The sequence below is a fragment of the Marmota monax genome, unplaced genomic scaffold, assembly GCF_021218885.2.
Source record: "Marmota monax isolate L192 unplaced genomic scaffold, Marmota_monax_Labrador192_F-V1.1 WCK01_AAM20220418_F8-fsc00041, whole genome shotgun sequence".
In the NCBI taxonomy this organism is placed as follows: Eukaryota; Metazoa; Chordata; class Mammalia; order Rodentia; family Sciuridae; genus Marmota; species Marmota monax.
The window spans coordinates 3,040,620-3,063,194 of record NW_026695238.1 but is presented as its reverse complement, the minus strand read 5'-3'; the positions used below and the strand labels follow the sequence as shown (position 1 = coordinate 3,063,194).

Here is a 22,575-nt window from a genome sequence, read left to right as displayed (position 1 = left end):
TCACTGAGTTGTTGAGGGCCTCGCCAAGTTGCTGAAGCTAGCCTTGAACTCACAATCCTCCTGCCTCAGCGCCCTGAGCTGCTGGGATTACAGGCATGCACCACCATGCCCGGCCCATTTGGACAATTTCTTCCATGGATCTTACAGGGCATAAGACCTGCCATGAATCTGAGGCAGTTCAAAGGCCCCTTCACCCTGATGCTTGCAGTCATGCCAGAAAGATTTCAGATGTGTTGCTCAGAATAATAGGCAAGGGTTTATTAGAAAAGATATGGAAGGGGAATGGGGGACACTATCAAGGAAGAGAAGAGAGTGGGTCCTCTCAGAGAGGAGAGGAACAGTGTGCCTCTCCTGCCCTCTAGTTTTATGGACAGAGGGGAGGTCCAGGGAAATTTCCAGAGAGCCCTGCCTAGGTCCACCTCTTGACTTTTGACTGTCAGCAGGATGATATCAGACTTTCAAGTCCCCATTACATATGACAACTCCAGGTCGATTGGCCCAAGCTGATCAGATCTAATCAGAACCTGTTCTTATAGATTTTATGGTTAGAGGGCAATTACCCTTATGTCCCTGAGTTCTGGGATCTGATCTGTGTAAGGGTCACAAAATCCCCCTCCCCTTTCAGAGTCATGTGTGTTTTTAAATTTTGTTTAGAGTTTTTAAATTTTTTTTTTAGTTATCAATGGAGCTTTATTTTTATTTATATGCAGTGTTGAGAATTGAACCCAGAGCCTCCCACATGCAACCGCTCTACCACTCAGCCCCAGCCCCAGCCCCAGCCTGTGTGTGTTCTTTATGGGCATTTTGGGCCTGCATTTCTCCTGCAGAGAATAGTTTGCTGAGGAATGTGACACACCCTGTCAACTTAAGCCAGGCACTGCTTCACGTAAATTACTATGGAAGGTTTTCGGGGCTAGGGTCTCACCCATTAAAAAAATAAAAAGCATGTGAGGGTCAGCATGGTGGGCCCAGTTTATAAAACTCTTCCCATAACCCCTCCGGTTCCCACCGTTCACATCTATCTGTTCCCTATCAGATGCTCCGTGTTTGGTTCCTGACTAGCGCTGTTCTCGCGTGATTTACTCATTTTTGGCTATGTTTTCATATGTTCCTTTAGCTTATTTTTTTTTATCCTGCTTTTCTGTATATTCCAAAAAGCCACTTAATTTGGAACTGTCATTTGTTTTATTCAGCATGTCATTTCATTAGACGTCTGTCCTTTAAAAAAAAAATTAGTTGTAGTTGGACACAATATCTTTATTTTATTTTTTATGTGGTGCTGAGGATCGAACCCAGGGACTCGCACGTGCTAGGTGAGCACTTTACTGCTGAGCTGCAGCCCCAGACCATGTCTGTCCTTCTTGAGTTTAAATTGTCACCAATATTAGGGAACCGGACCACCCTTGTCAGTCTGATGTGACAAATTGGCACAGAAAGCAGGGGATCTTTGTTTAAATTTTAATTATGCTAAGGGGCGTTCTATACTCAGAAATTCCCTGAAGTCCCCTCATTTGCTGACTATTCAAGGGTGAGGCAGTCGCAGCTCCTGCAGGGCACCGCTGCTCCTCAGCGCCCTTTCCTTGTCTGCAGGCTCCCTGCTGCAACACTCTGTCCACCAGAGCGTGTCCTTCAGACCTCAGTCCACAGGAGTTGATGGAGTCATTCCTGGGAGTGGGTATCTCACTCCTGTTCTTTTCTTCCCTGGGGACCGGGAGCATTGCCTCATTCAGGGAACCGCAGCTTGGCATGAGGCAGTAGACCAGAGAAGCAATTCACGAGACTTTCTGATTAAATATTATTGGAAAAGCCAGGGATGGTGGCGCACGCCTATAGACCAGTGGCTCGGGAAGCTGAGGCAGGAGGGTGGCAAGTTCAAAGTCGGCCTCAGCAACTTAGTGAGGTCCTAAGCAACTTATCAAGAACCTGTCTCAAAAAATAAACAGGGCTGGGGCTGGGGCTCAGCGGTAGCGCACTTACCTGGCATGTGTGAGGCACTGGGTTCGATTCTCAGCACCGCGTATAAATAAATAAAATAAAGGTCTATCAACAACTAAAAAAAAATTTTGAAAATAAAATAAATACATAAATAAATTAAAAGGGCTGGGGGTGTGGCTCAGTGGCTATGTGCCCCTGGGTTCAATCCCTGGTATAAATAAATACAACTGGAAAAAGGTTTCTAGGGCTAGGGCCTCACCCATGCTGGGCAGGTGCTCTACCATTGAGCTACACCCCTGGCCTTACTATTTGAAATTTTAACAGAAGCCATCAAAGACAGGCCAAGATGTATACCTTTGTGACTGCTATTGAAGCCCTCCTACCTTATTTCTTTGGTTAAGTTATAGGTGGCATTCATATTTGTGCTTCCTATTGCTGCAAAATCTTCATTTTCTCCCTCCTACCTTTTTTAAAATTAATTAAGCCTGCTTCAATTATGGAAATGTGTTCAGAATGGCCCTTCCAGGTTTTTTGTTTTGTTTGGTACTGGGTATTGAACCCAGGGACACTTAACCACTGAGCCACATCCCCAGTCCTTTTTTGTATCTTATTTAGAGACATGGCCTCACTAAGTTATTAAGTCTGGCTTTGAACTTATGATCCTCCTGCCTCAGCCTCCCAAGTTGCTGGGATTACAGGTGTGCACTACTGTGCTCTGCCCCCTCCCCCAGGGTTTTAACTCCAGAGGACACTTAGAGGACTCTGGGTAAACAACTACAAAATAAATAAATAAATAAATAAATTTAAAGGACATTCCAGAAGTACAGTTAATAACTCATCCTAGAGAAATGACACTGATACTTAAGATTATCTCCTCTACACAGAGGAGTACCTCCACCTTGCCCTTTATTACACTGGTGTGTGAGTTCCTTGAAAGCAGCAACAAGGCCGGTCTGCTCCTGGCACCGTGCCCGGCACAGGGATGCACCCATACACGTGGTTGAGTTGAACTCTGCATGGGCCAAGCGTATGTAGGTGGTGAGGATGAGGAAGCCTGATTGTGGTCTCACTAAAGCTGGGTGTCCAGTTCCTCTCACCTCTGAAATGCAAATCTGGGGCGACTAGCCTTTGCATAAAGAGCAGGAAAAAGAGCAGTCTAAAGACTGCCAAGGCCTGGGGCTGGTATTCATCTTGCCAAGGGCTGTCTGGGTCCAGCCCAGACCAAAGCTGACGCCAGGGGGACTGCAGGCTTCTCCTTCCAGGTAGGTGCTTCCCGGCTCCTTTCTATGGAGTTAAAAGTAGCAGATGCCCCGCACAGAGATTTAGAGGGCGATCAACATCTGGAGCACAAGGAGGCAGGCTCGGGGATTAGATCACCCTACCTGGGACAAGGAGGAGGCAGGACTAGGGAGGTGGAGCTGGGAGAAAAGGGAGCAACACTTGGGAGGGCCGGTGCAGTCACACGGGGTTGGCCGGAGAGGGCCAGGCCCCAGGGAAACCGGGAGTCCATCAGGACCGGGAGGCCTCTAGCGGCTACCGCAGGAGGCGGGCGAGCGGCCGGGAGCGCACTTCCTGCCGGGGCCGCGGTCACCCAGGCTCCGCGAAGGAAGTGCCCTGGCAAGGGCGGGGACGGGAAGCGGGGCGGTGGCTCGGGAGGGAGAGGGCGGCGGCCACACCCAGTCTTTTCCACCGGCCGGAGGCCGTAGACTGCGGACCCCCCGAACGGCCAGCACAGCGGCGGAAGGCCAGCGACCCCGCGAGCCCGACCACGTCAGCCCGGCCGGGGAGCAGCGCCTGCTCAGACCCCGCCTGGGGCGCCCCGCCCACCGCAGGCAGGCCCCGCCCCACCCCGCCCCGCGCATTCCACAGGCAGCCGCTGCAGGGAGTGGTTTAGTTTTGCTGTGTAGCCAGAGTCTCTAGTCATTAATGTCCGGGAATTTAATCAAGTCTGCAAGACCTGTCTCCATTTTGCAAATTAAGTGACTGAGGCTTCGGTAGCCCAGCCTCGATGTAGATCCAACCCAAATCCCGATTCACCCCGGAAGCCCTGAGAGCCGGAGCCCCTTCCTCCTTCGCACCACTCCTAGCCACTTGCTGAGGCAGGGTCACACTGCAGTCTCAGTGTGACTATTATCTGATCACTCATGCCCACTTCAAACTCCCCCAAAAACCACAGAAGCAGGATAGGGGGGGTCTGGCTTTCTCTTTAGTTCTTGTTACACTGTGAGGCTCTGGGTCACCAAGAAGGCACTAAATGCGAAGGTCACCCTTTTCAGGTCAACCATATCCTCCCTCCCCCCACCAACTCCCTTGGCACTGGTTTGTGGGTCCACTTAACCGTTCGACCCCGGGGAGAGCCCAAGGCCTTGACCTCCTGACTCAGCAAGTGTGGGGAAGAGTTTCAGAAACAAGTTAGAGTTGGAAGGCAGACATTCTGGGAGCTTCCCCCAGCCAGCAGGGGGCAAGGGAGGAAGCTGCAGTGGGTGGGTTGGCACAGGGGACAGGGACAGCTTGGCCCAGCTTCCTGGAGACCCCCCCAAACCTCACAAGAAGTTTCCATCTCCTGCAGATACCCCAAAGGCACTGGTGAAGTCTGGGGTGGGTGGAGAAGGCACCAGTTAGGGGTGGAGACCCCCCACTTAGCTGGTGGCCTAGCATATTGCTGGGCACACAAGGTGCTCAATAAGTGTATTTTGAACGAACGGAGCAAAAGGGCTGTGAAGGACAGGGAACAGGGCCTGGGGCCCCTTGGCCCAGCTTGTTCCATTCAGAAAATAGCAGTTTAAAAAATGTAAAAATCCTTTCCCTCCCTCCCCCCAATTTCTGGGCCCAGGAAAGGGGCAAGGGAGGGTGTCTCTATGCCCACCCTTCCCTCTCTCCATCCCTTAAAAATCTATATACACATATACATATTTATATGGCACCACAAGGGGGTCCTGCCTATGTCCCGATACTCAGAAACAGGGAGCCAAGCTCCAGGGCCTTGGGGTAATTAAGGCAGAAGGAAGGGGTCACAGCTTGGGTGACATAAGGAGCAGCCATCAGCCTTGGAGAAGCTGGACTGTGGGGTCCTGAAGGAAAGACCCTTGCTCCCTTCACAAGGGGTAAGAGGTTCTTCCCTCCAGGCCCTCCCCTGCCTAGACAGGAACTGGTGGGGGCTCTGTCAGTTCCAAGGGAGGCGTGGGGGTGAGAAGAGACTGGTTCCCCCGGACCAGCCTAGACCTCAGCAACCTGCAGGCCAGTCCAGGCAGGAGCTGATGATGGTAGCCACGCCCCTGGGAAAGCTGAGTGGGCAAGATGGGGCTCTATGAAAGGCACTTGGTGTCCACTGTTCCCAGGCTGGGGCTCCAAGGTATGGGATGACAGAAATCTTGCCCCCACCCCAAAAGCAGAACTGGGGCTAAGGAGCCCAATTTGGCAGCAGAGAAACATGGCAGCATGAAGAGAGGGGACAGAAAAGGGGAGCAGCAGGCAGGGCCCCCAGGTCCCCTGAAAAGTGGGGAGGAGGTTCGAAGGCACTGACACAGGGAACCAGGGGTTTACAGTCCTCGGTACAGCCTGGCAGGGCTGCTGGGGAAGACACCTGCTTCCCCAGGGCCACCAATGGGCACAGCTCGTGGGTTTTCTTAAGAGCTCTCGGGCAGGTGCCCAGAGTCTCCGTGGGAGGAAGTGTGGGCTTCAGTCAGGGGCAGGTCCAGGCCCCGTGGCACCTCACTAGCTCCCGGGCCTCGGCTGCCTGAGCACTGAGTAGACATCATCCACGCGGCTGAGTTGCTCAAAGAAGGGGAGGAGGTCATGGAGTTCGGTGTCACTCATGTTGTCAAACCACGAGGCCACTGGTACCTGGGGACATGGGAAGACAGGCACAGGTAACCAGGTGCAGGAAACAGGAATGGGAGCATCCCCCTCCCACTGGTCCTGGAGACTACCAGGCTTGGGACTGGGCAGGCCAAGACAGACTGAATGGGCTCCTGTCCTTGGGTCTCAGCCCTGTACTCACAGCATTGTCCGGATGGAAGACATAGGAGGCAGGCGAGTTGTCCAGGATGAGCACCCGCCGAAGGTCTCGTCCCAGCCGGCTCAGGTCCTTCACGTAGTTCCCCCGGTGGAAGACGCAGGACTCTCGAAACAGCCGGGCTCGGAAGGCCCCCCATTTGTCCAGCAGATCAGCTACTGGGTCTGCATACTGGAGGGTAGGAGGTAGGTTATCCTAGGGCCAGGAGTGGCCTGGGGCTGTGTCCAGCGGCACGTGGCCACCTGAGGCAGCAGATGGGAGTGCATGGTGGCCCCAGGTCCCTGGTGGGAACTCACCTTGGCTAGGCTGGCAGTGAACAGCACACACTCGAAGAGCTCGCCCATTCGCTGCAGGAACTCGTCGACGTGGGGCCGCTTCAGCACATAGACCTAGGGGGTGGGTCTGTGAGGGCGGCTGGCCCAGCTGGGGGAGGTTAGCCTTGGGCCGGGAGGGAATTGTGGAGGAGGCAGAGTAGCCCAGGAGGGCTGGCCCTGGGCCTGTGGGTTCCCACAGCCAGCTGCTCCACCCACCCAGCCTCCCAGAGGAGGACGAAAAGAAGCTTTGGCTCCCACCAGCTGCAGGTCCTGCCTCGTGGGGAGTCATTAATCCTAAGTCCCTTCCCCCAAATTCAGGAGCCTAGGGGTAGCCAGCCCCCTCACCCCAAGGCTGCAGCGCACCGGCCCCCGAGCCAAGTAATGGAGAACAGGCTGGACAGCACACAACCTATCCTGAATTACTTGAACTGGGTCCCGGGCAGGGGTGGGCAAGGGGGCACATACATACAGGACTGAGAAGAGGAACCCACTCTCAGGAGGCCTGGAGTTGGGCCCAGTCCCTGAGGTTCTATGTGATCTTGGGCAAGTCTCCTACCCACTCTGGGCCTCAGACATTCCACATCTATCAAAGTCCCATGTGGGGCTCTCTCCAGTTCAGTGGGCAGCGCTTGGGGTCTGGAGGGAGATGCCAAGCCCATCACCTCCTCCCCGGCCCCTCACCTGGTGGACCACCCCATCAATCTCCACTGGGATGATGAAGTCAGCGTTGTTCACTGGCTGTGGGGGAAAAGAGCTGCTGGAGCTGGGGTGGGGAACCCCAGGGCTGGGGGCCCAGCCGAGCCCTCCCTCCCTGGCCAGGGATGAGGGCTGCTGGGCAGGGCCCACCTTGAAGGAGCTGTGCACCAAGGTCTCGTCCAGGTCGATGACCACGCAGATCTTGTCCGAGTCCTGGGCCTTGGCCTCAGGGAGCAGGTACTGAACTGGGGTCTGCTGGTGGGAGGGGCCGGGCTGGGTGGGGGCACCTCCTACACAGCCTTCCCTACCCTGGCCCTCCACCTGAGAAACAGGAGACAGTGGGACATCCCACCCACTTCCCAACATGGGCCCCGGCAGCTCCCGGGAGGAATGGCCACTGGCTCTCTAAGCCCCTTGGCAAAGCTTCCATCTTCCAGCGGATCTTCTCTTGGTTGGCAGCAGGCAGAGCAAGCTGGGAGGGGCCCAGTGGGGGGCCTGTAGGGCTTGGTGTCCAGGTCCCCCCTTCTTTGAAACTTTCAGTGACTGCAGGTGTGTCTCCACCTGGCACCCCTTCCTTTAAGCCCCCTTCCAGCTGAGCCCAGGTACCCCTGTAGTCATCCCGACCACGTACCTTAGGGATGGCGCCATTCTCCTCCACGAGCAGGGGTGCCCCGCTATGGGCCGGCAGGGCCTCCCCATCATCCCGGCAGACACAGCAGAAGAGTGAGTGGAGGATGCCCCGGCTCCGGGGCTTCTGGGAAGCCGCTGACTTCTGGTCACCTGAAGCAGGGAGGCAGGGAGGCACAGGTTGGGATGTGGGCACGCTGGGTAGTAAAGTGCTGTGTATGTGTCCAGGTGTGAACCCCTGCTCTGGGAGGATCTGGCCACACCCCCTTCATCAAGGGAGACACTGTTGTGCTCTGGTCCTCCTGAAACACACCCCAGCCTTTGCTCCAAATCCTCTGAGGCTTCCCATGAGGAGGTCTAGGGTGGACAGTCACCCAGGTTAGGGAGGGCGACCTAAAGGAGGGGGAGGGGAGGTTTTCTTTTTCTCAAAACCTCCATCACCTGACTAGGCCTTACCTGAGCATCCCCTGCTTAGGAGGGCCAGGGCCTGGGGCCCCATTGTCCACTCCCATCCTGCCTCTGTCCAGTCCACTCCATGGGTCCAAAGTCCTCATTGAGGCTGGGCCCAGGGGCAGGGGGTGCAGTCCCAAGGCCTGGGCCAGTGTCCCGCAGCCATCTGTCAACCCCGCCTCCTAGGCCCCTGCCCCGCCCAGACCTGGGACCTGCAGCGCGGCTGGTTGATTGACAGACCCACCCTCCACCGCCCCTCCGTCTGACCCCCGCCCCAGGCCAAGCTAGGCCCAGGCAGGAGGTGGGCAGATCTGGGAGGACCCCCAGCCCCTGCACAGGGAAGAGGAAGAGGGATTCCCAACCTGGCCAGCCCCCTGGGCGCAGCCTCAGCGAGCAACGCGGCTTTCCCTGCCGGTGCAAGTGTGCACAGGCCCGGTGCCCACGGGCCTAAAGCCCGAGTGTCGCGTGCCTGGCCGGGCACAAGGCTGTGCCTGCGGGCGCCCTCTCCTTGGAAGAAGTGGCCCCTTTCTGTGCCTGAGGGGCTCAGCGCCTCCATGCTTGACGCGGAAGTTTTGTGGGAACGTGGCTGTGTTGGCGGGAGATCCCTCCAAGCTTCCCCAGCCCGCTGTCACCTCGGCGCCCCTTCCCAAGACCCTACGAGACCACAGCCCAGAGGGGGCGGAGTCTCAGCGGGTGGCCTGGAGGCGGCCTCCTAACCCCCCCTCCCAGCCCCATTGGCGCCAATCCGGGGGGGGGGGGCGCCCGGGAACCGCCAGCCCGGAAGCCCCCGCAGGAACCTCTGCCTCAGTTTCCCCACCTCGGACAGACTAGAGCTCCCTAGAGGCGCCAGGTCCCACCCCGCGTCCCTGCGACTCCAGGAGTTCAAACTCTCCCCGCTCCCTCTCGGCTAGGAGCTCCGGCCCGGCCAAAGCGGGCGCCCGGGGCGGTGGCAGCGGATGCAGCACCGGGAAAGATCCCGGCCCCTTCCTCCTCCCCTCCCGCGGCGCGCGGGCTGCGGCCCCCTCCCCGCCGCCCCAGTACCTTTGCCCCGCAGCGGGCCCCGCGCCTCCTCCTTGCTGATCTGAGTAATGACGGCCGAGCTGTCCATGGGGCCGGGCGCGCTCCGCTCCGGCCGGACTCTGGCCCGGGTGCCCGGCCTCCCCCCCGGCTCGGGCCGGAATCGGGGCGCGGGGGGGAGGGGAGGGGTGGGAGGGAGGGATCCCCGCGAGCTTTGGAGGGGAGGGGAGCCAGGTTCTAAGGGGGAGGGGGAGGGAGGGGGCGCGGAGGAAACTTTGTTACAACATGGAGTTTCCTCCCCGCGAGGCGGATGCAAACATGGAACCCGGGCGCTGTTTCAAGGCTCCCCCTTAAAAGGGCAACGGCTTTGGCGTGACCTGGACTCGGCCGCGGCTTTCATCACTTCTGGGGCCCTCACGGCTCCGCCGGCGGGGAGGCGGGCCGGGCCGGGTTCCTGCCGCGATCCGGGGGGCGTCCCCTCCCTTCCTGCCGCTGGCTGGAGGGACAGAGCCTCTGCGGCTGCGTGGCACAGCCAGCACCCGGCCCACGGTGCCAGGCCTCCGAGTGCCCGGAGCCAAGGCCCGCCCCGCCCGCTCCGAGTGCCCGAGGGCGGCGCGGTTCCACCCTGTGCTCCTACGAGGGCCAGGGGCTTGCCACTCCTCGGTTTGCTCATCTGGAAAATGGGATAACACTAACTTATCTGTTAAATGGGTCTTCTTTTCTGTCTGACGTTAGCAGGAACCTCCTTGCAGAGATGTCAGGAAGGAGCACTTGAAATCTCTTTGCTAACCCCGAACAGCTGTGCAAATCCACAAAATTATGTTCTGGATTTGACTCTGTCACCACCCACCGCGGTCTCGGGGGCGAGGAGATCGGGTCCGGAGAGTGAAAATTCCAACTTCCTTCCCCCGGGGACGCTCTCTGCCGACCTTTTCCGACTGCTCAACTTATGTCCCGCACCCTACCAGCTTCGCCTTCCCGCCTGGAGGCGCTCTCCCCTCCTCCCGCTTCGCCCACCGACCTAGAGAAAATGCCACCGTGTCCATGGGCCTTGCCTGATCCCCTTCCCCAGCCGACGGCCATTCTTATTATTGGAGGGTGCGGATTCCTGGGACAGGCTCGGTTCCCAAGTGTCCAGCCTGACGCCCCGTGCACAGTGCACTCCGCGCGGGACCGCGGGGACTCAGACATCACAGTTACAGGCGTTTAAACACACTGTCCCCGCCTCTGTGGGGACACACCCCAGCCACGCGGGTTCTTGCGGGAAACCTCCGTGCGCGCGCCAAGAGGTGTGCGGGTCCTTTTTTCCCCGGTTACTAAGTTCCTCCCATCCCTAGTTACTATTCGGTGTTCACAATTTAAAAAATAACCCGAGCCTCGACAACACGCCTCGGCACTTCCTTCCCTGCCCCGGCCTCGGCGGCGGGCGGGGCGGGCCGGGGCGGGGCGGGCGCGTCCTGTCCTGTCCGGGCCGGGAGCGCGCGCAGCGCACGTCCGCCGGGGCCGACGAGGGGGAGCCAGGAGGGGAGCGCGCGGGCGGGGACTCTGGGGGACCGAGGCCCGCCCGCTGCCGGACCCCGTTCTTCCTCCGCTTCCTAATCTCTGGTGTCCTCAGAACCAACCCCTTCGTGTCCCATTGACAGATAAGGAAACTGAACTCAGAAGTGAAGCCATCGGCTCAGGCCCTCCAGCTTGGGCAGGGGCGGAACTGTGGCCTCTCAGCCCAGCGCCTCTCCTCGGTCCAGCCCGGGGGTGGCGTCTCAATACCTCCGGATGCTCGCCCGCGCTGACCCCAGAAGGAAGTGGCCAGGGACTGTAAAGGGGGCTGGAACTGAACTGGCTGTCCCAGAGATACACAAAACCAGGCGTGGCTGGCCGCTGTCCCCTCACCCGCCATTCGCAAACCGAGATCCTACCCCCAGCACACATCCCTAACTGCCCCCCGCCAAGCCTTTGCTGGTGCGGTCTCTCACCAGGGGAGACACCGCCCCGGCAGGCGCACCTTGGTCCGAAGCCTCTGGCTCTCTCCCCACGTTGGCGAAGGTGGGTAGGGTGGTACACGCGCCCTCCCCGCCCCAGCCCACCAACTGCTGCACCCCTCTACCCCAGCAGCCGGTCATCACTGTACCCATACATTTATTTGGATCTCTTTTTATCAGTTTGCATTCCCAGAAAGGACAGTCGTGGGGGCTGCCAGTCGGGGTGGGCGGTGCGTGCATGGGGTGGCACAGAACTAAGCAGAATTCAGTTTTGCAATTAAGAGCAAATGTCCTCTCCATCCCCGGCCAAGTGGGGATGGGGGCAGTGCCAAGGGTAGGGTAGGGCAGGGCTCCTGGGAAGAGTCTAGGTGCAGGGCCACTCCCATTCCCAGGGTGGACAGCCTTCCTCCCTCTGGGGATGGAACTCAGAGCTACTATGGAGGTGAGGGCAGCCCCGAACAGGAGCCTCCTTGTCCCCAAATCGACTTTGTCCTGCCCTCATCACTAGCCCCCTATGCTAGGCCCAGGGTCGCCCCTTGGTTGGCCCTCTGCTGTCTTCTTTGACCCCAAGTTCTAAGTCCTAGGCTTAAATGTTCATGTGACCAATCCATGTGTCCTTTTGTCCACCCCCTCCCCAAGTCCTGCTCCACAGATCTGAGAACTCCCTAGAGGGGTTCCTGTCTGCACTTACTACACACACCAGAACCCTACTCCTGGCACACACCCCCTCCCTGGACTGCCCCGCTTCCTATCCAACTTTCAAAATTCTGTACAAAAGTCACCTTCTCTGCCCCTGGGCTCTCTAAGTTAGGGTCAGGTGCCTTTCACCTCATCCTGTTATTCAGTGGCTTGTCCTTTATTTACTTAGCTGTCTCCTGGAGTGTGCGCGCTCCTGGATAGCTGACACCTTCTCTAATTCGGAACTCTCCCTTCCCGCCTCTAGCACAAGGTCTGGCACAGAATTGGCACCCAGTTAATGCCAAATGAATTGGCCACAGGAATGGGCAGCGGGTACCGCTAGGAAGCTGCAGAAGGATATGGGAGATGCTTTTCTTCACCACCCACCCGCCCCATTCTTCAGCTCTAGGGTCCTGTGTTGTCCAAGGACAAGCCTGGAGAAGGGGGATGGGCGATCCTCTTGCCCCACACCTTCTCGGGCAGCTGCTCTGCTTTCTCCAAGACGTGTCACCTCCCTTCTCTCCTTGCGGGCCCCACTCTAATCATTGCCCTTTTAAGAAAGAGGAAATTCTTCTCATAAACAAGCGCCCCAACCTGAGCGCCAAGCCGGCCGCCGGACCCGCTGGGTCCCCGGGAAATCCGGGTTACTTTCAGACACCGCATCTGCCCCAGGCTCAACTTAGGGATAAAGTGCGGCGACCCCTCCTCGCTGCAGTTCTTCGCAACTCCGGGGCTGAGGTCCGAAGGACTGGCGGAGCCTGGAGGAGGGACTTAGGGGAGCCTAGAAACATCCTAGGGAGCGTCTGTAAAGTGCAGCCTCTGCACCGGGCGAAGGGGTGCCCGGTTCCTTCCTGCAGCTGAGGGGGTTCCCCGCCACCTCCTGGCCGGGGATCATTCTGTGGCCCCCAGGCGCGAGATTCTGGCACCAGCCTACCCTGATGGTGCCGCTTGGCCCGGAGCGGAGACGCCGAGGCGGGAGTGCGGGCGCTCGGGACTGTCCCTGCCCCTAGGGGGAGCTGGGAGTCAGCACGGAGGGAATGTTAAAGTGCCGCGTGGGAGTCCCGTTCGCCCGGTTCCCTGGGGAGATGACAAATGAATTGGGACTGGAAGGCACGGGCTCTTGGGTTCCTTAAGACTGGAGCCTGAAGGAACAAGAATTGGGCCTTGGTTTTACTGCCTGGAATACGGGTTGCAAGGGCAGAGCAGGAGCGAACCAGATGGGAAGGGGTCAGACTTGGGGTCTTCCGGGTTTGCGGTCCCAGCTCTTGGGAAGAGGAGGGAATGTTTGTTTAACATTCATCAAACTGTTCTAAGTGCCAGTTTGGAGCCTGTGTCCCTTTCCGTCTTTCCCCTCCCCTCATGGGTCAAGTCACTCATATGTGCTCAGTAAATTTTTTTTGAATGATTTTTAAAAGTTCCATGTGCCAGGCACTGCGTTAAAGTGCTTTATACCCAAGGCAAGGTTGGTGTTGTCCCCATTTTACAGATGAGGACACAGACCAAGAGATTAAGCCTTTATTCAAATTAGGAGACAGTAAGTCCCTAAGGACCACCTTTGGATGACTTGCAAGAGTGTCTGGCTCCATCTTGCTGCCTTCGTGTCCACGCCCATCTGTGTCCAGGGGCTAGTCTGCCCCTTCATCCCATCTCCCAGCCAGGGCCTGGGGGTCTCATCCAGAGCTTTCCCGACCGGCCTGCCTGTCTTCTAGGAGCCCATACAGGAAGTGCTGGTGGGAGCTGTGGGTCAGAAAGGTGGCCCCATGGGCAATGCAACAGGTCCAGACCTGGGAGAGGGTGACCACAGGGACAGTCAGCCTGGGAGTGGGGGAGAGGCTGAGACCCCAGGGGGGCCCACCTGGTGGCCCCCTCCCATTCTTCTCTCCACTTGCCTCCCCCCCCCATTCCAGAAAGCCCCACCCCACAGCCCCTGCATACCAGGTAGGCAGTGAGGGCCAGATAGCCCGCGGCCAGCAGAGCCACAAGGCCAAAGTAGGCTGGGTGGGGCAGGCTGGACACATAGCTGACCATAAAGTAGAGGTTGATGGCGCAGATCAGTGCCATGATGCTGGAGGTGATAGCTTTGCTCAGCCTAGGGGACAAGCAGGAAGCTCAGGACTGGCTGGATATAGCTAGAGACCTGCATCCGCCCCTCGTCCAGTGCCCACCGCTAGCTTGGAGCTGGGAGCTGGTACACAAAGCCCTCTTCTCTGAGCTGCGGGGCCTGGTACACACAGAGCCTTGCCCACTTCTGGTCTCCAGGCCCCCCAGCTCCACACTGGCAGGATCTGGCAAGAGGTGAGGTGAGGGTAACCTCAGGCTCTAGAAACAGCCCTCACCCCCACTGGTTTCCCCCACCCACTTACTAGCTGTGTGACTCTGGGAAAGTTCCTCAATCTCTCTGAGCTTCAATTGGACTTGGGGATAACAATAGTTCCTGCCTCTGGGTGATGAATACATGGGATGGGAGGACTCACCGGCCATTGGCAAACTCCTGCATGACAGCGGGCATGCTGGTGAACGTTAGGATGGGCAGCACAGCAAAGGGAAGCTGTGGAGAGAGGCGGGAGCTGAGGCCAGGGACCCTGCCTTCAGAACAGCAGGGGATGGGGAGGCCCCGCACCTCAACCTCTGTCTTGTGGCCAGCCTTTGGGCAAGTCCCCTAACTCCTCTGAGCCTGTCTCTGTGCCTTTCAAAGCAGGAGAAAGTATGTGGGGGCTGGGGGCTCTGGCACAGGCTGCCTGCGTTTGAATTTTGGCTCTGTCACCTAACTCTGCTGGTCAGTTTCCCCATCTGTAAAACGGGAACAACAGTGACTCGGATTTGGTGAGCCTTGTAGGCCAAGTGCATTCAGGGTAGCGCCTGAGTGGGCTCCATGTGGGGTGGCCGCGGTTCCTGCTGGGCCCTCATCTCACCAGCAGGCTCTGCAGCACGTTGAGCAGGTCGTTGAGGCCTGACAGGTCCCTCAGGTCCCGGAAGACGGCCACCAGCACGGTGGGCAGGATGGCGCAGGAGCGGGTGAGGAGCACCCGGGCAAAGCGGGACCACCGCAGCCTCAGGAAGCCCTGGGGTGGGGAGAGAGCGGGGGTGTGGGTGGGCCTGGGGCTTCACACTGGGAGAACACGGGCTTTCCATCTTTGAAATAGGGACAGCTCTGTCCCCCTTTGGTGGAGAGGCAGTGGGTGGAGAGAGCGGGGGTCCCCACCTGTCCCTGATTCCTAAAGACTTTCAAGGGGCTTTCGGGAGAGGGCGCTGTTTGTCCTGCCTCTGCGACTTCCAGCGAGTGGCCTCAATTCTCTGAAGCTCACTTTTCTCATCTCTAAAGTGGGACTACGGTGGCGCCCCGGGGGCTGCTCCAAGGACCAGCAAGGCCGTGTATCCGAGGCCCCACTAGTGTCCAGGGCCCCCCGCCTCCCGCCCACCTCCATCACGAACTGTCCCGCGTAGGTGCCGGTCATCGTGGAGCTCTGCCCGGCCGCCAGGAGACCCACGGCCCAGATGTAGAGCGCCGCGGGGCCGAAGAGGCACCCCAGGATCACGCCCTGGAGCGAGGGGCGGGGTCAGAGCTTCGGCCCCACCCCGTGGGCGGGGACAGGCGGGGCCCGCTCGCGCCCACCTCCCCACTCGCCGGCGCTTACTCCTTGGTAAATGTCCACCGACACCGTGTCGTTGTTCCTGGGGAAGATCGAGGCGTAGTCGTGGAGGCTGCTGTTGGCACAGACGCTGTACTGCGGCACCGGGCCGGGGGGCGAGATGGGGGGCCCAGACTTAGTCTTGGAAAGTCAGACCCCAGGCCTGGGCCGAGGCCAGCAGCTGGTGGTCTGCACACCGAATCTGGCCAGATTGTGGCTGTCACGGCTTTTTGCCCCCCCCCCCTTAATGTGAATTCGTTGCCTGTATTTAAAGTTGGGAAGGATGCCCATGGGACTCGGTTTCCAGCCTCAGAAGAGCTGGCACTACCCAGAAAATCCCGGGGACCTGCAGTCCCCTCTTCCTCACATGGGAACCCCTTCCCACAGCTCTGAGGGCTGACCCCGGAGACCTCTGACCTTGGAGACGCAGTCTGCAGTCCCTATTTAGTCCCTCTCTCCTGGCGCCAAGGAACAGGGTGAAACCCGGGGAGGGTGTGACACCCCCCCCCCGCCCAGATCATGATCGATTGGCTGAGTGGATGGTGGACAGCGTGAGGAGAGGGGACCCGGAGCCCGGAGTAGGGGCAGAGGCTCAGAAGGCACGTCTGGCCGCGGTGCCTGGCGTCCCCCTGGAGGGCCAGTGTGTGAGGTGCGCCGACAGGGAGAGCCGGCTCACCGCGTCCTGGTTGGTCTTCTGGAAGAAGGCCTGCCCAAAGACAGCCATGACGAAGAGGTTGATGATCAAGGAGACGGAGAGGGCGATGGTGGCCTCGATCAGGAAGTACATGTTGGCTTCTCGGATTTCCGCCCGGCGGGCACGGTCCACCTCTCGGGACTATGAAGATCAAAGGGAGAGGGAAGAGCCAAAGTCCTCAGAGTCACACCAGTGTCCCCTGCCTTCCCACTTGCACCTCTGTTCCCTCTAAACCCCAGGTCTTCTGAAGACCCCATGTGGCAATCTGGTTCAGAACCTGGTCAGCTGCCTCCTTCCTATATCCTTGTCCTTGCCAGAGGCCGCTCCACAGTGACCGGCTATGAGAATAAAGGAAGACGGGCCTTTGAGATCCCCATGTAAATCAGTCTGACACCGTCCCTTTCACTCACCGTGTTACATCCTTAAACACTTGCTTTATTTCTGCCTCAGGGCCTTTGCACTCGCTCTTCCCTCTGCTTGCAATAGCTTCTCCCTGTCTTTGGTCACTGTCTACCAGACTTCTCTTCTGTTTCCTTCAGAGGACCTTTCACAATCCACAGTCCCTTCCTTTGTTTGCTTGATCCTTGCCCGTCTCCCCTCCTAGAATACAGGCTCTGGAAAGGCAGGGCCTTGACTAACGTTGACCCTTAGCTCTCTGCACACAGCAGATGCTCCTTTTTAAAAAAATTTTATTAAAATTTTTTTAAAAATTTAATTAATGTTTTGTAGTTGTAGATGGACAGAATGCCTTTGCTTTATTTGTCTATTTTAATGTGGTGCTGAGGATCGAACCCAGTGCCTCACACGGGCTAGGCAAGCGCTCTGCCGCTGAGCCCCTGCCCCAGCAGATGTTGCTCCTTTTAAAATAGAGACTGAGCCTTTCCCGGCTCAGACCGTGAAGGAGCCGGGGGGCGGGGTTCCAGGCTGGGGGGCGGGGCCAGTGCGGCTTCAGGAGGCCTGTCTTCCTCCCTCCCTCCCTCCCTCCAGTCACCTTGACCAAGGCTGAGTGCAGGTAAATATTGTGGGGCATGATGATGGCTCCCACGATGCCCACGGCCTGCAGCAGCTCTGAATGGCCGCAGCCCGGGCACGAGGGCAGGAACAGGTCTCGAAGAAGCAGTCCCTGCGCCGGCCGAGCCACCACGTACTGTGGGGAGGAGAGGGTCAGCCACTAAAGCTGGGACACCCGCCTCTCCCCCGAGCCCAGCACCTGGGGGCTTGTCCTAGGGCGCTTCCTCCACCCCTGGGCCTGGCTTCCTACCTCGTAGCCGAAAGTCAAGGCCATGATGGTGATCAGGAATCCAAAAAAAGCTTCCAGCTTCCGCAACCCTAGGGGCAGAGCAAACCAACCAACCAGAATCCCCTGCAACACCGCAATTTTAATGGCTGATATTTTGAGCACTTTGTTCCCGCGCTGTGCCAAGGCTTAAGGTGTTGTACCCACGTGAGCCACTGTTTCCCACGTTGCAGATGGAAAAACAGCTGGGCCGCCAGGACGCCCAGGGGGGAGTCAGCCCCGCCCAGCGCAGCCGGCCCCAGGCTCAGCGCCCAGCCTCCCACCTGGGCCAGGAGCGCTCACTCACCATAGTTATCCAGGAAGAGGAAGAAGAAGGTGTCCACAATGGTGATCAGGACGCCACCCCAGAGCGGGATTCTGAAACCACAGTGGCCCGGGTCAGCCCAGCCTGGTCCAGCGTCTCGCACTACCGTCCTCAGCGCACGGACGGTGGGACCAGGCCTCCGGGGTGCAGGAGCCCAAGCGAGGACAGCGGGCAGGGAGGAGGGAAGCCCTGAGAGTCAACCCAACACTCCAGGCCCAGCGAAGCCCGCAGGGGGCCAGGAAGGCAGGAGGCTCAGAGCCATAGTCCTACATAGAGCTCCCTAAGTCACATCTGTGGGACTTTACAGAGGTCACTTTACATTCTGAGAAATGGAGCAGCAGCCCCATGTCAGAGGGGACAGCAAGATAAAACGGAGTCCAGGAGGTACATGGTCTGGGAAAGAAATAGCAGCTCTCCCCCAGCCCTGGACTGAAGGGTGGGTGCCCACGGGGTGCTACCGTCCAGCTGAGAGCAGGTTGAAAGCAATGGCTGTGCCGATGACCTCCTGCATGTCGGAGCCCACGATGGCGAGCTCGATGGTCAGCCAGAGGAGGGTGCGGGGCACCTAGAAGAGGAGCCGATCCTTCATCAAGGTCCTTCATCAAAGCGGGTCAGGCACTTGCCTGCAGTTTCAGTCTCACGCCCACCTTTCCTTCCCTGTACTGTGCTGCGGGGCTAGCAGCCTGCAGACCACCCTCCCCAGGCAGCCTTGCCAGGCTTTGGAAGCGGTGCTTATGCAGGATGGCGGTGTTTTGGATTCGGCTTCTGTGTGTCCCCCCAAGATGCGTGTGGTGCAAGCTTGGTTCCCTGGCAGCAATGTTGAGAGGTGGTAGAAATTTTAAGAGGTGGGGCCTAACTGGACTTGGTGGTGCACCTTGTAATCCCAGGGGTTCAGGAGGCTGAGGCAGGAGGATTGCAAGTTCAAGGCCAATCTCAGCAATTTAGGGAGGCCCTAAGCAACTTAGCAAGACTCTGCCTCAAAATAAAAAGGGCCTGGGAAGAGGCTTAGTAGTTAGGTGCCCCTGAGTTCAATCCCAGAACTAAAAACAAAACAAAAAAAAAGAGATGGGACCTAGAGGAAGGTAGGGAGGTGATTGAGGTGTTGCCCCCAGAAAGGATTCATGTAATTCTCATGGGACCTTAGTTAGTTCCCAAGAGTGTGAATTGTTACAAAAGAGCAAGCCTGGCCCCTGAATGGCTCTGACTTCCTGTCTCACCATGGCTTCCTGTCTGGCCATGACATCCCTTCTTCCTGTGTTCCTGCCATTGTGATGCCATGTGCCACTAGAGTCAAGCAGAATCAGAGCCACACTCTTGGATCTCCAGAACTTGAGCTATATAAACCTGTTTTCTTCACAATAGACCCAACCTCAGTTATTTTGTTATTGCAGTGACAAATAAACTAAGAGATTGGGCAGAGAGAAATCATTTTCCCTGATTCTGGTGGTGTTTCTGGCAGGGTCACTAGCAAGGACACCAGCTAACTGAGCTCCAGCCACACTTGTGGTCATTTAAGCAGTGGCCACAATGCTTCTGGAAACTTAGTGGCAAATGATGACTCTTGGGCTCATGCCAGGAGTATATCAGTTTTCTGAGCTTTGGTGAAACCTTTTGCCTTTGCTCCTCCAGCCCTTCAAACTGAGTGCCTGCACTGAATCCCTTGGAAATGTCTCATGGTATAATTTCTGTTTTCCTGCCTGGACATGGACAGCAGTGACCTTCCTTGAGCTGATGCCTTTCAGTTTCTGCCTTGGGCAATCACATCCCCAGGTTCTAATTTCCCTTTCTGTAAAACACGTGTTTCACCCCGATGCCCCACGATTCTGGGTGCTGTTTGTTTGAGCCTCAGTCTTCTCATCTGTCAACTGGGCTTGCTTGCCGCACTTGGGTGAGACAATGTACAGCTTTCATTTGATCATGGAAGCTGTAAGTAGCTGCTCAGGGTTCGAAATCTGTGGGTGCTTCTGACCAGGCCCCCTACACTTACCTTAGGGTAGTAGAGGTGGCAGACCTCTCCCAAGTCCTTGCCCGTCACCACGCCTAGCCGGGCAGCCAGTCTCTGGCACAGCAGGCCCAGCACGGTGGCCCAGAGCAGCACCCAGAGCAGCTGTGAGGAGGCAGGGAGAGCTTCAGCCAGGGGGGCTGTCCTGGAAGGCTGCAGGCTGGGGACACCTAACCCAGGACACCCCATGGGGAGAGGCAGGAAGACGGAGCAGGAACCAGCTTCGCAGGCTGCCCTGGGGGACCCCTTCCTGTCCCATTTGAACCAGGAAGACCATCTCCCTGGCAGCCCCGAGGGCCCCTGGCAAGCTGAGGGCTCTGCTCTCAGCCTGGTCACCTCCCACCCCACTGAGGCCCCGACTTGGGCACTTTGAATCCAGCCACGGCGCCAGCCTGCAGATCCGATTCGATGTTTCCCGGGTCCAGGAAGGCGATGCTCATGAGGAAGCCAGGGCCCGTGAATGCCCACAGTCTCCGGAGGCTGAAGGTGCCCTGGTGGGGGAGCAGAGGGAGGAGGGCCTGGGAACGGGGGTGGCAGCAGCTGCCTTGGCCGGCCCCTCCATCCAGGCGCCATTGTCTGTCCCCAGAGCTGCCCAGTCCCCAGACATGGCAGGGGACACGTGTGGAGGAACCGGCAGGGTTTGCTGAGTCACGGAGGATCTGCTTTCTGAATTGGTCACGGTCACTGTCACGTTCCGCAGTCTCAGCAGCATCCTGCACTTGACTTGCCCACCTCTTGCCGGCTTGACTCAGTAGGTCCTTGGGCTCCAAGAGGGGAGCACTCTGGGGGTCAAGCCGCCCTGGTCCAGTTCCTCGCTCCCTAACCCTCTCAGACCACAGGGGTCTCTCTGGGGTCCACTGAGGCTGGGGTCCCCCACCCCATTCCAGGGCTTGGCCTGTCAGTCAGACTAGAAATCTGCTAGATTCTTGTGACAGCTTCTTTGGAAGCTAAAACAAACCTGGAGGCATCAGTCCTAATTCACCCGGGACCCTTTCCCTTCCTAGAAAGCTGAGATTCATTCAGAAATGGCTTCATTCAGAAAGCCATTTGGTCATTTTTAGACAACCATGGCGTTTTCCAGCTAAGGAAGGGGCAGTTCCACTGTCGCTGCTGACTTGGGATCCTATCAACCCTGGAAGCCCCCAGGAAGTTCCAGAAGGCCCACCGGTTTCGCGTCTGGGATGGGAATCTTCTCACTCAGGTAGGTCTCCCTGGGAGGCGCTTGTTGGGGCCCTGGGCCAGGAGGGCTGGAGATGGAGCCATAGCTGGGCCTGCTCAGCCCCCAGGGCCTCCCGTCACCTGTGAGGAGCCCAGGAGGCATATTGAGTGTCCTGCCTCTTTCTAGAGCCCAGACTTCAAGCCATTGCCTCCTCCCTCTCCTCTTCTTGGCAAAGTAGAGAAATGAAAGTCCTTGGCCTTCATCTTGGGTCCCTCACCTTCACCCCTTGACCTGATATTTCAGATGTGTGGGAACTGGAAGTTTCAGAATTACTTTCCCAGAATTCCCCACACTCTGATCTCAGAGGTGTGAGAGAGACACCAGACTCCAGGAAGGGCAAGTTGAGGCCACCATGTCCTCCATCCTTGCCTCCTCCCAGAGACGAGGAAACTCAGGGGCCCTGTCTACAGAGACCAGACATGGGAATAACAGGCCCTTCAAAGGGGAAGATCTCAACCCCAGCGGGTCTGGGTCAGAACTGTGGTCCTGGCCACGACTCCCCTGGGGGACCAGGGGCTTCCTTGGCTTCTCAGACCTCCCCCAGACCTAGTGTCCTTCTCCACCCTGCCCTCCTAATCAGGGGAGCCCCTGGAGGCCACTACTCACTCGTCATGAGGACACAGGCGTCTGGTGCGTGGTGAGTTCAGGGATGTGCCGGGCACCCCTCAGCCTGCACCCGCTCTGTGCGGCTGCTGCGAGTGACTTTGGGAACATACCCTCCTGCCCATCACCCTGGCTCCGTCTCTTACATCACTGGATGCGGACATTCACATACTCACACGCTTGGGCGTTGTGAAACTCTCCAAAGGCAGAAGTGGCCTGCTCAGCGGAAGGGTCTGGTCACCCACAACATGGTTCCTCTCTCGGATGCCCTATGTCCTTCAACACTCTGGCTCCCCTCCAGGCTCCCCATGTTCTGTCTCCCAAATGAACTCTGATTTCAGGCACTTCCTGATTAGCAGGTTGGAACTTTGATCTCCCTCATTTCCAGGGAGGGGAGAGGGTTGAGGAGAGTTCCATAACCAGGGGCCCTGCTTCAGTCACACGCCTGCACAACGGCGCCTCTTGGAGATGCTCAGCTATGGGCTTCAGGGGGATTCTGGCTTGGTGAACACACTGGGTGCTAAGTGAACCACATCTGAGGGGCAAGAGAAGCTCCATGCACCGCCCCTGCCCCCCAATAACCTTGCTCTGTGTGTTCCTCCTATTTGGTTGTCCCTGGGTAAATCCTTTATGATAAACCTATAATATTAAGTAGGGTTTTCCTGAGTTCTGTGAGTCACAAATTATCAAAACTAAGGGTTGTGGGAACCTCCAGTTTGCAGCCAACTTGGAAAGAGGCATGTATAACTTAGGGACCCGCTACTTACACTTGGCATCTAAAGAAGGAGGCCAGCCTGGTGGGACCGTCCAACTTGTGGGGCTTGTGTTAACTCCAGGTAGTTAGGGTCAGAGTTCAGTTACATGGGAGAACACCCCACGTGGTGTCAGAAGTGTGGAGAGGAAGGAAACAAAGTGACCCTCTTTCAGAGATTTTTAGGCCCAGAGTTGATCTAGAATAGGATTTACTCCCATATTGAGTCCAACCCTTTAGATGACGCCTGGGAACCCAAGGTGAGAGTGGGGAGCCAATTTCCTGGCATCTCAATGACGGGGCAGGCTAGAGGAACTGGAGAGATGGCAGTGTGGGGACAGGGGAGAGGAATGGGTCCAGGGGAC

At 57.8% G+C, this 22,575-nt stretch overlaps 2 protein-coding genes and 1 long non-coding RNA gene across 11 annotated transcripts; all 3 read right to left on the bottom strand.

Annotated features, from left to right (window-relative positions):
• Nucleotides 1-2,796: 2,796 nt before the first annotated feature.
• LOC124089688 (uncharacterized) lies at nucleotides 2,797-3,696 on the bottom strand. Its single transcript, XR_006850833.1, has 2 exons — nucleotides 3,033-3,696; nucleotides 2,797-2,947 (listed from the first exon to the last, which is right to left on the bottom strand). It is a non-coding gene; the product is annotated as an uncharacterized LOC124089688 (long non-coding RNA).
• A 423-nt stretch (nucleotides 3,697-4,119) lies between these two features.
• On the bottom strand, nucleotides 4,120-10,221 carry Ctdsp1 (CTD small phosphatase 1). 6 transcript variants are annotated; one of them, XM_046439880.2, is made up of 7 exons: nucleotides 10,076-10,221; nucleotides 7,592-7,740; nucleotides 7,111-7,281; nucleotides 6,946-7,002; nucleotides 6,247-6,339; nucleotides 5,936-6,121; nucleotides 4,120-5,778 (listed from the first exon to the last, which is right to left on the bottom strand). In XM_046439880.2, exons 1-7 carry the CDS (start codon nucleotides 10,098-10,100, stop codon nucleotides 5,650-5,652), a joined length of 810 nt encoding a protein of 269 aa, XP_046295836.1. In that variant the 5' UTR covers nucleotides 10,101-10,221; the 3' UTR covers nucleotides 4,120-5,649. The 6 variants fall into 6 exon arrangements, with proteins under 6 accessions (XP_046295836.1, XP_046295834.1, XP_046295837.1 ...); XM_046439878.2 differs by lacking the exon at nucleotides 10,076-10,221 and adding an exon at nucleotides 9,079-9,260; XM_046439881.2 differs by lacking the exon at nucleotides 10,076-10,221 and adding an exon at nucleotides 9,079-9,256 and having other exon boundaries at nucleotides 7,111-7,215.
• Nucleotides 10,222-13,089: 2,868 nt separating this feature from the next.
• Nucleotides 13,090-21,616, bottom strand: Slc11a1 (solute carrier family 11 member 1). 4 transcript variants are annotated; one of them, XM_058577458.1, is made up of 15 exons: nucleotides 21,463-21,616; nucleotides 20,803-20,936; nucleotides 20,006-20,128; nucleotides 19,623-19,742; nucleotides 18,094-18,200; nucleotides 17,618-17,688; nucleotides 17,296-17,363; nucleotides 17,026-17,181; nucleotides 16,017-16,175; nucleotides 15,347-15,431; nucleotides 15,131-15,250; nucleotides 14,624-14,773; nucleotides 14,186-14,259; nucleotides 13,647-13,800; nucleotides 13,090-13,448 (listed from the first exon to the last, which is right to left on the bottom strand). In XM_058577458.1, the coding sequence occupies exons 1-15, from the start codon at nucleotides 21,467-21,469 to the stop codon at nucleotides 13,417-13,419; spliced, it is 1,560 nt and encodes a 519-aa protein (XP_058433441.1). In that variant the 5' UTR covers nucleotides 21,470-21,616; the 3' UTR covers nucleotides 13,090-13,416. The 4 variants fall into 4 exon arrangements, with proteins under 4 accessions (XP_058433441.1, XP_046295659.1, XP_058433440.1 ...); XM_046439703.2 differs by having other exon boundaries at nucleotides 13,144-13,495; nucleotides 15,347-15,436; XM_058577457.1 differs by having other exon boundaries at nucleotides 13,144-13,448; nucleotides 15,347-15,436.
• Nucleotides 21,617-22,575: the final 959 nt, after the last annotated feature.

Excerpts from the sequence above, each read along its gene's own strand:
- Ctdsp1 (XM_046439878.2), bottom strand. The coding sequence starts at position 9,145 with ATGGACAGCTCGGCCGTCATTACTCAGATCAGCAAGGAGGAGGCGCGG. Across the intron at positions 6,340-6,945 it reads TTGATGGGGTGGTCCACCAG|GTCTATGTGCTGAAGCGGCC; the intron begins GTGAGGGGCCGG and ends CCCACCCCCTAG. Across the intron at positions 5,779-5,935 it reads TCTTCCATCCGGACAATGCT|GTACCAGTGGCCTCGTGGTT; the intron begins GTGAGTACAGGG and ends CCATGTCCCCAG.
- Slc11a1 (XM_046439702.2), bottom strand. Across the intron at positions 18,201-19,622 it reads GCCACCTCTACTACCCTAAG|GTGCCCCGCACCCTCCTCTG; the intron begins GTAAGTGTAGGG and ends CTCCTCTTCTAG. Across the intron at positions 16,176-17,025 it reads TGCACTCAGCCTTGGTCAAG|TCCCGAGAGGTGGACCGTGC; the intron begins GTGACTGGAGGG and ends TGATCTTCATAG.